The sequence below is a fragment of the Semicossyphus pulcher genome, unplaced genomic scaffold, assembly GCF_022749685.1.
Source record: "Semicossyphus pulcher isolate SPU_LCO1_2020_fin unplaced genomic scaffold, fSemPul1.0.p SCAF_10, whole genome shotgun sequence".
Classification (NCBI taxonomy): Eukaryota; Metazoa; Chordata; class Actinopteri; order Labriformes; family Labridae; genus Semicossyphus; species Semicossyphus pulcher.
In genome coordinates this window covers 331,444-347,355 of record NW_027211604.1, presented here as the reverse complement: position 1 = coordinate 347,355, position 15,912 = coordinate 331,444, and the positions used below count along the sequence as shown (strand labels likewise).

The 15,912-nt window shown below is 46.1% G+C and overlaps 1 protein-coding gene across 1 annotated transcript in view; it reads left to right on the top strand.

The window, feature by feature from the left end:
- Nucleotides 1–15,912, top strand: part of tmprss15 (transmembrane serine protease 15) — a 44,165-nt gene that overhangs the window by 17,271 nt on the left and 10,982 nt on the right. Inside the window, exons 6-14 of the mRNA XM_069670677.1 lie at nucleotides 2,329–2,448; nucleotides 2,544–2,637; nucleotides 6,346–6,455; nucleotides 6,549–6,689; nucleotides 6,835–6,984; nucleotides 13,041–13,146; nucleotides 13,280–13,430; nucleotides 13,507–13,648; nucleotides 14,416–14,505. Coding sequence (XP_069526778.1) covers nucleotides 2,329–2,448; nucleotides 2,544–2,637; nucleotides 6,346–6,455; nucleotides 6,549–6,689; nucleotides 6,835–6,984; nucleotides 13,041–13,146; nucleotides 13,280–13,430; nucleotides 13,507–13,648; nucleotides 14,416–14,505 — 1,104 coding nt within the window. The remainder of the gene's footprint in view (nucleotides 1–2,328; nucleotides 2,449–2,543; nucleotides 2,638–6,345; nucleotides 6,456–6,548; nucleotides 6,690–6,834; nucleotides 6,985–13,040; nucleotides 13,147–13,279; nucleotides 13,431–13,506; nucleotides 13,649–14,415; nucleotides 14,506–15,912) is intronic.

Sequence of the window (15,912 nt, the reverse complement as noted above, 5' to 3'; positions counted from 1 at the left end):
TTAAAACCCATCAAGTCTGGACAGGAAACCTTTTCATTTCCATTATTGCAATATCATAAGTAAGTATAATATTTTACACTTTGACAGTTTCCAAACTTTCATGGATGTTTGTCTTGTTTTTAAAGTCTTACATGGGCGTGCCCCCCCACCATTAAATTATTTTATACAGAAAAAACAAAACAATAGGAAAAACACCAGAGCACAAACTAGAGGAGACTGTCATGTACCGAGGCGTAGAACAACATTTAGTCAAATGGTGGTATCTGTTTTAGGCACACACTCCTGGAACAAATTAGCAGCAGGAGACTGCGACAACTTCACCTTTAAAATAACACTCGACCATTGGTTAAAAACTAACCATTCATGCACTAATGTATAACATCTGTCTCCTCCTCTGTTGCCCGCTCCTGGGGATATTGGGATCATCTTGCATTTTAACCAACTTAGTGTATGTTGGTATGTCATTTGTCATGTTTCAAATGTGTCTATTCTATATGGAAAATTGTTTGTGAGCATGTCTGTGTGCCGTCCAGTGGGCCGTCTCGTGAGGTGTCCTATAATTGTAATATTTGTTGTATGTGATTTAAGTACCTGCCTCAGGACTACGGATGAAATTTAACTATTGCACTAATTTGCATTTTACCTATGCTGCTGATTGGTTGATTAATGTGCACTGTCCTAATTCCACAAATAAATAAATGAAACTTGGTTTTGCCTAAAGAGTGGTTGATTCGACAAATGGGTTTAGGCCGCTTCAGAGAATGGGGATGAGTGTTTTAGCAACTGGGAAAAACTGTATCAGAAGTTTGTTTTGAAGAAGTCAGATTGAAATGATGTAATTTATTTTTTGTTTGTTCAGAAAAATTAGAAGACACGACAACAACTCCGACTACCGTCACACCTTCAACAGGTGAGAAACCAAGCTTAAAGATACACACAATACACAATATACACAATGTACCTAACCCACTCCGTGACGTGTCCACCTTCGTCTTGGACACTCTCTTTACCTAAGCGTCCAAGAGATGACAGTAAAGTTGATCATTGATTTTTGGCCTAGGGTGCTCTGGAACCAAGTACACCTATGAGTCCACCTATGTTTAATTTATGTTTGAACATGGTGTCCATAATGGACAATCCATTCGGGTTCAGATTGGGCAGGCCATCTCTCCCAATCACCTCCCTCCAGGTGTCTCTGTCATTGCCCACATGGGCATTCAATTAACCCAGTAGAACTATGGAGTCCACAGGCGGAACACAACAACAGTCAGAGCCTTCCTCTCTGCAACTTGTAGCAGGGAGGTGACCCTCTCGATCCCCAGGGAAAACACCTCTTAGCCAGGGGTTTGTCTGGAATATCTGGAAAAGGAGAGAGTCTAGCCCCTCTCCATTGGTTCCAGAACCAGTGCTGTGTGTGGATGTGAGCCCAACTATATCTAATTGATAACGTCCCACCTCCCGCACCAGCTCTGGTTCTTTCCCCACCAGAGAGGTGACTTTCCATGTCCCCAAGGCCAGTCTAAGCTGCCGGGGATCAGCACGCCAAGTTCCCTGCCTTTGCCTGCCATGCGGCATGCATTGCACCTGACCCCCATGCCTATCCTTGCAGGTGGTGAGCCCATAGGGCGGTAGCTCCATGTTGTTGTTTTTGGACTGAGCCCGGCTGGGCCCAGTGGGCAAAAGAGGAGAGGAGAGGACAATATACAGAATTTTTTTAACTCTTAAACATTGATCAAGGTCCTTTGAACTTGTCGTGAAACTTGTGTTTGTTTACTTTTATCCGGGGGTCTCAAACTCGAGGCCCGTGGGCCTGATACAGTTATATCTGGCCCACTAGATAATATCATGTCTATCATAACTGGCCCGCCGGTATACAGCATGCACACTGCTGACACTGCAAATACCAGAATGCACTGCAACAGCGGGAACGCCAATCAAGACCTGCAAGCACCAGCTAAGAGAGTTAGAATTTCTATTTGATGTAACGAAGCACCTCACTACGCTAAACCTCTGGCTTCAGGACCAGGACCGTCACAGACATATATGATGCAGTGAGAGCTTAACAAGCTGCGCCTTGCATGAATGATGCTGATTTCTTTTATTTCAAATTTGATAGTTTTTTTTTTTTTCTGAATTCTCTAAGATGTGTTTGGTTCAGTAAATACAGTAAATAATTTATCATAACACCTCTGATAAAAACTGCTTGTCTGATTTATGTCTGTCCAATAATGTTGACCCCGTTCGGCCCTCGTCTTAGACCCAGTTTTTAATTTATTTCCCCCTTTCTGACTGAGTTTGAGACCCCTGCTTTAATCTTTGTTTCCGTAGCGACGTGTCCTCCTCATCAGACCTCCTGTGCTGATGGATCAATTTGCGTTCTGATTGGTCGGCTCTGTGATGGCGTCTCTGACTGTCCCGATGCTTCTGATGAGGATGATGTTCTGTGCTGTACGGTTTATCAGAATGTTATAAATCATTAAGTTTATCTTTCAACCAGCTGAAGGGTCAAACTTCTTGTGATGTCATTACTTTTGTCTCCATAGCAACCAGGTGTGATGGACAGTTTGTGCTGGGAGGTCCGATTGGATCGTTCGGTTCATCAGAGGCCAACAGCAGCTTCTGTCGCTGGATCATCAGGTACAGGCTCTCTACCAACACAAAGGAAGACACTTCCACAATAAAAGCTTTCTTGTTTTTTTTTACACATTTTTATTCGTTTTCTTTTTAGAATAAAGAAGCAAGACAGCCATAAAGTACGAGACAAGAAAAGAAAAAGAAAAACAGTAGATTGAAAGAAAATGATCAGACAGACATACAAAATAGAAACAACAATTAAAAAGAAATAAAATATTTAGTGTGTTTACTAAAAGGACAGGAAGGAATGAAGACTTATTTGTACGTGATGGGTTACAAAGACAGACGGATTAAGGGTGATCTATAGATGTGACTTATCTCTTGTGAGAATGTCTTTAGCTGGACGGGCGTTAACTTTAATACAGTCTACATATGGTCTCCATGTTTCCTCGTTATCAGAGGAGCCACACAAAGTAAATCTCAATTTCCAAGTTTGAGATGCTGCATCACACCTTTCAGTCTCTCAGGTGAATGAAGTGTCCTCCAATGGAGGAGGATCAATCTCCTTGCTAACAGAGTTAACCAAATATTCAAACTACATTCACAAAACCTCCGACTCTTCTCGCAAAGTGAAACGATACGACACACAGCGAGTCAATAGATAAACACTACAGAGCATTCACCAGACACCAGCTTCACCCCCTAAGGTTACCAAAGTGCTGCACAACAAATAAAAACAGTAAATAAGTAAAATTCAAATGTTAAAATAAATATATAAAAAGTAAAAGATTAAAACACACAGTAAAATAAAAGCATATAAAAGCACTAAGAAATACTTAATCTTAAAGTTTGCTTTAAACAAACTGGTAATACTCCTACAATACACCCAAATGTTTAAATGAATTTGTTGTTAATTTAAACAGAACATGTGAGTATGAGAGCTCAAGTTTAGCTTATACCCAGAAATCTCTCCACATGCTTTTAAGGTAGACATGTAAGGGATGGATTTAAAGGGCTGTTACATACAAGAGCAGATCATCTGCATACAATGAGACTCTAATTTCCACTCCCTCTCTATAAATTCCCTTATAATCCTTGATTGAACACAGGGCAATTGCAAGAGGCTCAATTGCAAGAACAAATAGGAGAGGGGAAAGGGGGCATCCTTGCCTTGTTCCCCATTCTAAGGGGAAACAAGACGATCTGAAGGAGTTGCTAAGCACAGAGGCAAGAGGGGACTGATACAAGAGCTTGACCCAGGCTATAAAATTATCATCAAAACCAAACTTTCCAAGAACAGCAAATAAAAAATCCCATTCAACACGGTCGAAGGCCTTCTCAGCATCCTCAGAACCTCTGCATGCTGAGGGGCCGAACCAGAAGAATACAACACGTTAAAGAGCCTACGCAGGTTAGAAAACAAAAAGCCTCTTTTAAAGAACCAAGTCTGATCCAGCAATATAATTGACGGGAGAATTACCTCTTGCCGTGTGGCGAGCGTCAATAATTTAGTGTCGACATTTGAAAGACTAATGGCTCGGTCGGAGCCTGCATCCCTCGGGTCTTTACTTCCTTCTTTCCTCTCAGGGCTGAGCAGATTTAGTGTAGGATATTACTTACGAATGTACGCTTTAAGAGCCTCCCAGACTCGGCAATACCATCATTTTTGAGAACGGATTCAAAACTCTGTGCTGACTTGGAAAGGACGATCTGTCCAGTTTGGGGCTAAGACACAGTTAAAGTCCTTCCCGCCTTATTTGTAATGAGAGTTTGAATTAGGAATTAAAGTCCATAATGTTGAGAAGAATTGCTCATCATCATAATTTGGAGCATATCAATCAAATTCAATCAAATTTATTTGTGTGGCACCAAATCATAACCAGTTATCTCCGACACTTCACAGACAGAGCAGGTCTCGACCGACTCTTTGTTACGTAGAGAGAGACCAACATGAATCACCACGAGCAGCTCTGAGCAACATTCAGCACAGAGACAGAAACACTTCCTTTAACAGGCAGAAACCTCGAGCAGAACCAGACTCATGTTGGACATCTGAAGAGACTGGACGGGCCGAGAGAGGGAGAGAGGGAGAGAGAGAGGGAGAGGGAGAGGGAGAGGGAGGGAGGGAGGGAGAGAGAGAGAGAGAGAGGGAGAGAGAGAGAGAGAGAGACAGAGGGAGAGGGAGGGAGGGAGAGAGAGGGAGAGAGAGGGAGAGAGAGAGAGAGAGGGAGAGGGAGGGAGAGGGAGGGAGAGAGGGAGAGAGGGAGGAGCAGGATAGAGACAGGCAGACCGAGCAACAACGGGTAATAAACTCGTCAAAAAAAGTTTGGAATGTGGTGTTTGGTCGATCATATCTCTGCTGTCATTTTATCATTAGCATTGAATCTGGTATCATTGGAAAGCTTGTTCATTTCCCTTTCCAACGATGCCCCATTATAAGGATCATACATTTGTGGGATGACCAGCACATCTAACCCTAACCCTAATCCTACCCTAGACAGAGAGTAGGAGAATGTTCTAGAGGGGTAATATGGCACTATGAGCTCTTTAAGATATGATGGTGCCTGACCATTAAGAGCTTTGTAAGTAAGAAGAAGGATTTTAAATTCTATTCTAGATTTTACAGGAAGCCAGTGCAGAGAGGCTAATACAGGAGAGATGTGCTCTCTCTTCCTAGTTCTTGTCAGCACACGTGCTGCAGCATTTGGTGCCAGCTGAAGAGTTAAGGCTAAGGTACAGGCTGAAGTCGACTTTGGCCTCCCGGAGTTTCACCTTTACCACTTTGAGAGTGGCCCGTAGCTTGCTTATCTCCGCCAGCAGGTCAGGGTAGATGTGCACCAGTGATCCTTGGAAGTTGAGTGGGCCCTTGCCCTTCTCAAGCCCCACAATTTTCTCCTTTTGTGCATAATAATGTAACCGGACGATGATGGGGCTTGCACGGGATCCTTTTTTAGGCTTCGGCGCTAGTGAGTGGTGAGCACAGTCAATCACAACCAGGGAAGGAAAATGTTCGGCTCCCAGAAGCCCTGGAATAAACTCTGTCATGAATCTAGAGGGACAGTCGCCCTCTGCTCCCTCTGGGATGCCGATGAACCTCAGATTTTTTCACCAACTCCTGATTTCGAGATCGAAACATTTGTCCTTAAGCTGGTTTAGCTCTTTCGTGTTGGTTTCATCTTGTTTCTCCACATTTTGAATGCGTTCAAGGACGTCATTGAGGCTATGAGCCATGTCGGCTTGTTCAGAGGACACTTGGGTATGGTCATGGCGAAGTCTGTTCACCTCCTCTCCCATCTCATGCCTCAGGCTTTGAAAACTTGTTGTCTCTGAGCGTATGGCCTCAATTTTCTGTCTCAAGTTCATGCAAAGAGTGGAAATTTCGGCTCGTAAGTCTTATAGCTTCACGTGAGAGCTGAAGTCACGCTTGTAGTAATTCTATGGTGAGTTGGCTGCTTTTCGCCATCTTGTCTAGCTTGTTAGCTTAGCTGTTCGTTCACTTTGAAATTTTTAGGTTGTTGTTTACTGGCTACCGGAGCTCTGGGTCCGAGCCAACTTAGGAAATTTAACATACCACGTCAACATAATTGAACTATGGTCAGAAAAGTGTGTAAATAATTGAAAATAAACGGTAGCTCTCTGGACCTACTTCTGCATAACAAGGCATAACCGGATAAAAGTAATTTTAAGACAAAATGTATGCCTTTTATTATTTTTAAGTATTTTCCAAATAAAATTAAAAGGTTGTTAAAGTTTAACAAAGTTTGTTTTCAGGGTTGATCGAGGACTTTCTGTTCAGATCAACTTCCTGCAGTTTGAAACCAAAGAAAACGTTGACACGCTGAGACTTTACGAAGGAGTTGGAGCAGAAAAACACCTGACAGGTAAACCTCAGACACACACAAACACACACACACACACACACACACACACACACACACCTCTTGCTCATGATTTCACATTTACATTACCTGCAGCTGAGCTCTCAGGCTCAAACCCCCCTGGGACTGTGTGGCTCCTGACTGACCAATCAACTGTGGAGTTTACTTCTGATGATGTCAACAATCTGTCAAGGTTCAACGCCACCTACAGTGCTGCCAACACTTCCTATCTGTCAGGTAACACTGTGTCTTATCTTTCACCACCTCCCTTCCTTATCTACCTCACTTCCTGTAGTTCACTTCCTGTACTTCACTTCTCTTTTCTGCCTTTTACTTGTGTGTGTGTGTGTGTGCGCGTGTGTGTGCGTGTGTATGTGTTCAGACCAGCAGAAGCTCACTTGTACCTTTGAGCAGGGCATGTGTTTGTGGAGGCAGCCGGACGATGATGATGGAGACTGGATTCGAACCCGGAGCTTCACGTTTCCTCCTCTGAGCGGCCCGGATGTGGACCATACATTGGGTAACAGCTCAGGTGAGTTCACCTGGGGGGTGGCAGGCTTTCAACAGGCTTTCATTAAGTAAGCTGGCTCGACAAAGCCTGAAGCACCAGTCAGAGATAACAGTCAGAGATAGGGTCAGAACCATGGTGATTTAGCCAGGTTAAAAGAGAGCCAGTTTCGTGACACTGAAAACTCTGACAGGCTAACCGTGTGATCTCACTTCATAGTGCAGCCCTCTGCACCAACATGCACATCTGTTATCAACAGGTCACACAGGCAGCAGAGCAGGAGACAACAACAACAATCAATCAAATCAAGCAATCACATCTTATTTGTATAGCGCCAAATCATAAACAAAGTTATCTTGAGACACTTTACAGCCAGAACAGGCCTCGACGGTACTTGTTATTTAGAGAGAGACCCAACATGAATCCACCATGAGCAGCACTTTGCAGCATTTGGCTCAATAACATCAAAACGAAACAAATAGAAACAAACAAACAAACAAACAGATCAGCATGCCACGGCCCCCGCCTTTGCCTGCCACCCGGTTTGCAACGCACCCGACCCCTATGCCTACCTCTGCAGGTGGTGGGCCCACAAGGCGGCGGCTCCATGTTACATTCTTTCGGGCAGAGCCCGGCCAGGTGGCATGGGCAAAAGCCCGGCCACCAGAAGCTCGCCATCGAGTATCCCTCCCAGGTCTGGCTCCAGGGGGTAGCCCCGGTCTCCCTAATCCGAGCGAGGTAGCTGTAATACATGTTTACAATTTGCCTTGGAAGACCCTACCAGGGGCTAGTGCACTGGACAACACCGCTCCCAGGTTAACAGGGACACGCAAACCCCTCCACCACATTAAGGTGGCGATTCATGGATTGACAGAGCTGTCAACTGATAACCACCTGGTGGTGAGTTGGATCAGATGGCAGGGGAGGCTGCCAGACACAGCTGGTAAACCTAAACATGTAGTGAGGGTGAACTGGGTTTAAGGTTCAAGGTTCAAGGTAACTTTATTATCGCCGAGAAGCAATTTACTGTACAGCCAGCAGTGACCACACAACAATCACCACAGCATACCACACAAAACAACAATAGATAATCAGTAGTATAAACATACATACATACTCGAAAGTGTTCTAAACAGGGCAACAGTTAAATATTTGGACAGCCAGGAGGCTGTTGAAGGGCAGAGTACAAGCCTTCAGGCGGACGGCCTGGATGCGGGGCAGAGTCCAAACCTTCAGGCGGACGGCCTGGAGGCGGGGCAGAGTCCAAACCTTCAGGCGGACGGCCTGGAGGCAGGGCAGAGGCTGACCAAGAGCCTTCAGGAGGGCGGCTGGGGGGCCGACCAGGCAGGCAGAGCCTCTCCGGAGGACGGGCAGGGGGCCGACCAGGCCGGCGAAGCCTCTCCGGAGGACGGGCAGGGGGCCGACCAGGCCGGCGAAGCCTCTCCGGAGGACGGGCAAAGGGCCTACCAGGCCGGCGGAGCCTCTCCGGAGGACGGGCAGGTGTCAGCCGGGCCGCCGACAGGGAACCAGGAGCAGGTGTCGGCCGGACCGCTGACGGAGAACCAGGAGCAGGTGTCGGCCGGACCGCCGACGGAGAACCAGGATGGGAATCCTCCAGCTGGGCCAGAGGGGGTGTCGGCCGAGACACCGACGGAGAGTCAGGAGGGGAGTCCTCCTGCTGGACCAGAGGAGCCATCTGGACCCGGGGAGCCGACTGGACCCGGGGAGCAGGAGTCGGCCGGGGAGCCGACTGGACCCGGAGAGCAGGAGTCGGCCGGGGAGCCGACTGGACCCGGGGTGCAGGAGTCGGCCGGGGAGCCGACTGGACCCGGGGAGCAGGAGTCGGCCTCGGAGCCGACTAGAACACAGGAGCAGGAGTCGGCAGAGCCTCCGACCAGGACACAGGGACAGGAGTCGGCAGGACCTCCGACCGAAACACAGGAGCAGGAGTCGGCAGGGCCTCCGACCAGGACACAGGAGCAGGAGTCGGCAGGGCCTCCGACCAGGACACAGGGACAGGAGTCGGCAGGGCCTCCGACCAGAACACGGGCAGGAGTCGGCAGGACCTCCGACCGAAACACCGGAGCATGAGTCGGCAGGACCTCCAACCGAAACGCAGGGGCAGGAGTCGGCAGGGCCTCCGACCGGAACACAGGGGCAGGAGTCGGCAGGACCTCCGACAGGAACACAGGGGCATGGGGTTTCTGGGGAGCTAGGCAGTTGAGGCTCTGGGGCTCTGGGCTGGAGAGAGGGGTGAGGAAGACGAGAGCCACGATGGCTGCGTCTCTTTCTGGTACCACCTCGTGAGCCAGAAAAAACAGCAAGGTGAGTTCCAGACCACGGAGACTGCGGGTCGGTTTGGCAAACCATGCTGTCAACAGAAAGCTCACATATTCCAGGTGAACAGGCAGATAATGGAGGAGCAGGCTCTGGACTAGCAGGCGGTAGGCTTGAAGGTTGTAGGCCTTTAGAGTATATAAAGTCATTTATCCACTCAGGTAAAAAGGGCTTAAGCCAAGGCTTTGAAAAAACTTCTTGCTGTGCCATAGAGAGGGCTTCCTCCCTGTCCTCTCTACTAGAGGCGTATTTGAAGTCATTCTTTAGACACATTAGGTTATATGTAAGCTCACGCAGTTCCAAGAAAAATAACGGGTCTGCTGGGTCCATGCTTGGCCAGTTTATTCTGTCACGGTTACGAGTTAAACAAAAAGGTGAGGACCCAGATGCAGACTGAAATAATGGATTTAATAAACAAAAGGCAAAAATGCAAAAACAAAATCTAAAATCCAACAAAAGACAAAAAGGAAAATCAAAAGGCAGAGCAAAAAACTTACAACAAAACCAGGAACAGGTAATCCAAGAGACACGAGGGGTCAGGGGAAGCACAAAGAATATCCAGGGACATAGACTAACTCCAGAGAAGGACGACACAGGATAGATGACATAGACTCACGCACGATGGATGACAAAGACTCATGCACGGTGGGTGATACAGGATAGACGACAATGAACTGGCAACAAGGCAGGGGAGCACAAAGACTAAATAAACTTAGGAGGTGAGGCTAATCAGACACAGGTGAGACAATAAAGGGAGCAGGTGAAAACAATAAGGGCAGGGCACATAATCAAACAGGCGGGAAAACACACAAAGGCAGGAAGTAAAGCAAGACAAAACATACATAGGGCAAGAACTACAAAATAAAACAGGAAACACTAAAAACCAAACTCAGGACTGTGATAGCAGAACTCAAGCAGAAAATCTCTAGACAATGAAACACAAATGAATTACATAACTAAACAAGACCAGAACACAATATATTAAATACAAAATTAAACAGTAAACTCATGACAAACTGTCTGGTTTCGCAATAATAACAGGAGAGGTTACTGAAGGATTCTTTCTGAAATCAATCAGCATCTCTTTTGTTTTGGACACATTAATGTCCAAAAAGGACGACCTGCACCAGTAGGTGAATTCCCCCACTACAGGACCATGATCAGGGTCAACACTGCTGAGCAAGGACACAATAACAGAATCATCATAAATTTAATAATGCGACGCCCCACATGACGGCTTCAGCACTCATTTGTGTACAGGAAAAATAAAAGCGGCCAGAGGACGCAGCCCTGGGGTGATCCAGCAGAGGAGACAAGAGTGTAGGGCTGGGTATCGATGAGAATTTCTCAATTCGATTCGATCCGATTCACAAGGTCCCAGTTTAATTTGATTTCTGATCCGTTTCGACTGATTCTATATCAATTTTTGTTAGCGGTATCTCAGTTATAATATCAATGCACCTCTAACCTGGTGCATTATCAAAATGTTTACAATAAGAATTAACCTCAAAGAAGTTACATCCTGTACTTTTTATTGTGCTCAGAAATGTGATTGATCAGACATGTTTTTACACATTTTCTAAAGATCGATCTTGGGATTTATTAATCGATATTGGTTCATTTAAATGAGAATCGATTCGAATGGGAAAAATCTATTTTTTAAGCCCAGCCCTTGAAGAGTGTCTGACAAAACACCATTAACTCACACACGTTCAATTAAAAAGTCAATCAGCAAGGCTATCAGGCCAGGATCAATGTTGTCACTAAAATGTGTGACTGTTTACAGTAAAAAGCAGATGAAAAATCAATAAATAGAAGACGAGCAAAGACCTTAGCTCCCTCTAAGTGATTCAGAATTAAGTTTAACAGGGTGCCCACTGCATCCTCTACACCTCTGCCTGACCTGTAGGCAAACTGCAGTGGATCCAAATTTTCTTGGACAATGTTCAAAAGTGCTTGCTTCACAATGACTTCATGACAAGAGAAGTTAATGCCACAGGTCTAAAGTCATTTAATTATTGGAGATGTGTTTTTTGGCTCTGGGACAGTGTTTCCAAAGGGAAGGGACCCTGTGAAGCTGGAGAGCTCTACTGAAGGATTTGTAAGCTCCTTTTATGGATCCAAAACAAAGGTAGGACATGTCACATATTGGTAAAAGTTACACAAGGTCTTTGATGGTTTACAGTGGTTGAAATCACCCATGATAAAGTTTGGTGTGTCCGGTCCAATCCCCTGGAGCCACTGCACTGTTTTTAGCATAGCCTGGTGGCTATGTCAGCATTAGCCTTAGGGTGAAAATAAACAAGAGTAACGAAACCACAGAAGGACCCAGCCAGTTGATCCCTGAGGGAACAGTTGTCAAGGGATCCGCGGTGCCCATTCCGGAGTCAAGAAGCAACAGGAACCACACAGGTTAGTTAAGACCACTTGCACTCACATACTGCTGCTGCATGTCGCCACAACCAGCGGCATTACCATGGCGTCTGGCGGGGACACCTGTCTGTGAGGTTTTTAACTCCCACCTCCAGAAGAATTTCTCTAGAATGAACCATGCTCAAAGCCTCCATTGTGGAAGCGGCTACAAGGAGTCGTAGCCAGAAGGCTGTCATTGCCTGTTGTGGTGGCAACCTTAGAACCTATTTGTGGACAACGGCGGTGAGGGAAGACGTCAGGCTGAAGAAGGCGGCCTTTCAGGCTTGGTTAGCCCAGGGGTCTCCAGAGGCAGCAGACTGATACTGGATGGCCAGAAGGGCTAGAGCTTCAGTGGTTGCGCAAGCAAATCCTGGGTGTGAGAGGAGTTTGAACAGAGGGACTTTTGGTTGGCCTCAAGGGAGTTCTGGCAAACCGTTTGAGGACTCATTAGGGGGAAGCAGGGATTGGCTCAAGCTGTTTTCAGCAGGGGTGGAGAACTGCTGACCCAGACTGGGGATGTTGTTGGACAGTGGAAGGACACTTTGAGGAACTCCTGAACCCAACCAACACCGTGAGGAGGCAGAGTCCGAAGGTCCAGGGGAAGCCGATATATCCATGGCAGAGGTTGCTGAGGTAGTCAAGAAGCTCCTCAGTGGCAAGGCGCCCGGTGTAGATGAGATTCGCCCTGAGATGCTCTGGACATTGTTGGGCTGTCTTGGCTGACATGCCTCTTCAATGTTGCGTGGAGGTCTAGGACAGTACATGTGGAATGGCAGACCGGGGTGGTGGTTCCCATTTTAAAAAAAGGGGGACCGGAGTGTATCCCAATTATTGGGGTATAACAATTCTCAGCCTCCCGGGTAAAGTTTATTCCACAGTGCAAGAACCCTAACCCTAGAAAGGAGGCTCCGGCCAATCATCGAACCTCAGATACAGGAGGAACAATGCAGATTCCGACCTGGTCGTGGAACAGTGGACCAACTCTTTACCCTGGCAGGGCTGCTGGCACCCTCACCTGGTGTCATGAGCTTTGGGTAGTGACTGAAAGAATGAGATCACGGATACAAGCAGCTGTAATGAGTTTCCTTCTGTGGGTGTCTGGGCTCAGCCTTAAAATAAGGTAAGGAGTTCGTAGACCTGCTATGCCTTTGCATCGGAAGGAGCCAGTTGAGGTGGTTTGGGCATCTGATTAGGATGCCTCCTGGGCACCTCCCTTTGGATGTTTTCAGGAAACGTCCAATTGGGAGGAGACCCCTGCGACCCAGCCCTAGCACTAGTATTATGACTATTACAAATATTATTGCTCTGTTTGTGTTTCTACATCTGTGTAGGTTTCTACATCGTCACTCCACGAAGTCCTGGCCAATGGCTGAAGAGCTTCAGGATCCAGAGCTTCCATCTGACTCCACCCCCATCGCCTATGTGTCTGAGCTTTTGGTAAACAACTAAAACTAAACATGTATCATCAAAAAATGAAGCAAACATGTAAAGAAGACAAAAATAAAAAAGTAAAGATACAAACAACCAATAAAACAAACAATAAACAATAAGCCCTGCCCCCTGGTGTCAGGTATCACATGTTTGGAGAAGATGTCCATCGTCTCAGAGTCCTGCTGCTCGGACCACCTGCTGCCATTTCCGTGGTATTCCAGAGAGAAGGTAACTATGGTGACAACTGGAACTATGGCCAGGTGACCCTCAACCTGACGACAGAGACCACGGTCAGTGACATCACACAGGAAGTCCACAGCGTGTGATCAATAACAGATAGATGACTGTGACCTCGGACCCCTGCAGGTGGTGTTTGAAGCCCTAAAAAAGGGAGGGATGATGAATGACATCGCTCTGGATGACATCACACTGAATATGGATCCATGTGGCCCCGCCCCCCCAGAACCAACCAATGTACCGCCTCCAACAACCCTGCCCCCGATACCAGGTAAAACACAGACCATGCCCCCGATACCAGGTAAAACACAGACCATGCCTCCAATACTATGTAAAACACAGACCATGCCCCCAATACTATGTAAAACACAGACCATGCCCCCAATACTATGTAAGACACAGACCATGCCCCCAATACCATGTAAGACACAGACCACGCCCACTATACCAAGTAAGACACAGACCACGCCCACTATACCATGTAAGACACAGACCACACCCCCATACCATGTAATACACAGACCATGCCCCCATACCATGTAATACACAGACCATGCCCCCAAACTATGTAAGACACAGACCACGCAGTCCATTACCATGTAATACACAGACCATGCCCCCATACCATGTAATACACAGACCACGCCCCCATACCATGTAATACACAGACCACACCCCCATACCATGTAATACACAGACCATGCCCCCATACCATGTAATACACAGACCATGCCCCCATACCATGTAATACACAGACCACACCCCCATACCATGTAATACACAGACCATGCCCCCATACCATGTAATACACAGACCACGCCCCCATACCATGTAATACACAGACCATGCCCCCATACCATGTAATACACAGACCACGCCCCCATACCATGTAATACACAGACCATGCCCCCAAACCATGTAAGACACAGACCACGCCCCCTACACCTCGCCCTGTTAAATAATTATTTTGTAAAAATGTGTGAGTGTTATTTAACGCCTGTGAGTCTGACTCCGCTCTCTCTGCTCTTATTGGTTCAGTTGATTGTGGAGGACCCTTTGACCTCTGGGAGCCCAACTCCACCTTCAGCTCGCCAAATTACCCACAATCCTACGGGCACGAGGCTGAGTGTGAGTACACCTGTCCGTCCAGGCTGAAAAATCGTCTCATCTGTTACTTAATAATACCTGTACTAGTATTAAATACGTACTAAGTACTAACCTGTGTACAGGTATTTAAAGATTAAAGACAAATCAAATAAAGTTCTGAAGGTGTTCAGAAGTTTGTATTTTTGTTTCTATGATGACAGATCACTGACGCTAAATCCTGTTACCTTTTGTCAGGTGATCAGTGAATCTAATGCTGTGTTCCAGACACCTGGGAACTCGAGAACCCAGTAGAAATTTCTGACTTCCGAACTCAGAGAGCTCTAGGTGCACGACGCCAACCGCAAATAAAAAACATGGCCGACCATGACAACCTGATGTTTCTTTGGCAAATCTTTAGCCAATTTAACAGTCAGCAGTTCAGCCTACTTGCCAAACTTAACTTTTGTGGAGGAGAAGATTACTTTCAGAGATTATTTATAGCAACCAGCTACCTTATCACATTGGTGACTTTTCTTATCAAACATTTTCATGCAGAACATGTCAAATTTATCATCAATCAATCAAATTTTATTTGTATAGCGCCAAATCATAACCAGAGTTATCTAGAGACACTTTACAAAAAGAGCAGGGGTCCGTTTCAGAAAGCGGGTTAGTGAAATCCCCGGGTTTGTGAACCCTGAAATGAGGGAAACCTCGGGTTTGCCATTTCAGAAAGAGAGGTAACTTTAACTCTTGGTTAACTTGGTTACTATGGTAACTGTGTCTGTGAACCTCACCTGGTCGGGAGCAGGTTTTCTTCAGGAAACTCAGAGTTTTGCTCTGTCTCCTCCCTCTAGAATATAAAACCCTCATTCGACTTCCTCGTTCATGCAGCCCGTCTCACGCGCGTCTCTGTGCTGCTCTGACCGCTTTGCAAAAGTCTTTTATAATTTTGATAAAAAAATCAAAAGACAAATCTGTGTCAAAGTCATCATTTGTAGATTTTCCACCACCACTCAAAGAGCGCTCAGATAAGACGCCGTAAGTTATTGGATTTTTTTTTTTAAACTAACACATTCAGTTTAATCAACATGAATTATAATGTATGTGAAGTCAGCATCATGTTAGGGATAAAGCTGAATGATATTTAATCTGTTTCATATTTAAAATATGATGAAGTGAGGTTCAGCCATGAGCCTGTTCTGCCTGAGCCGCACCTTTCAATGATGTTCTGCTGTTTTAGTTTTTAGCTGCTTCCATGTTCGTTTTTCTCCCGCTGCATTGCTCCTAAATTAATATAAATTTTAGCTTCCGGTCGTGATTAAGTATTAAATAAACAGACCAGTTCAAACTTGCGCATTAACTCGAGCAGCAGTTTCTTCCCACGCCGCTTCTCTCTCTTTTGCAGCTGCAGCCGTGTTACTTTATGTTTCTAAAAACATGCTCGTA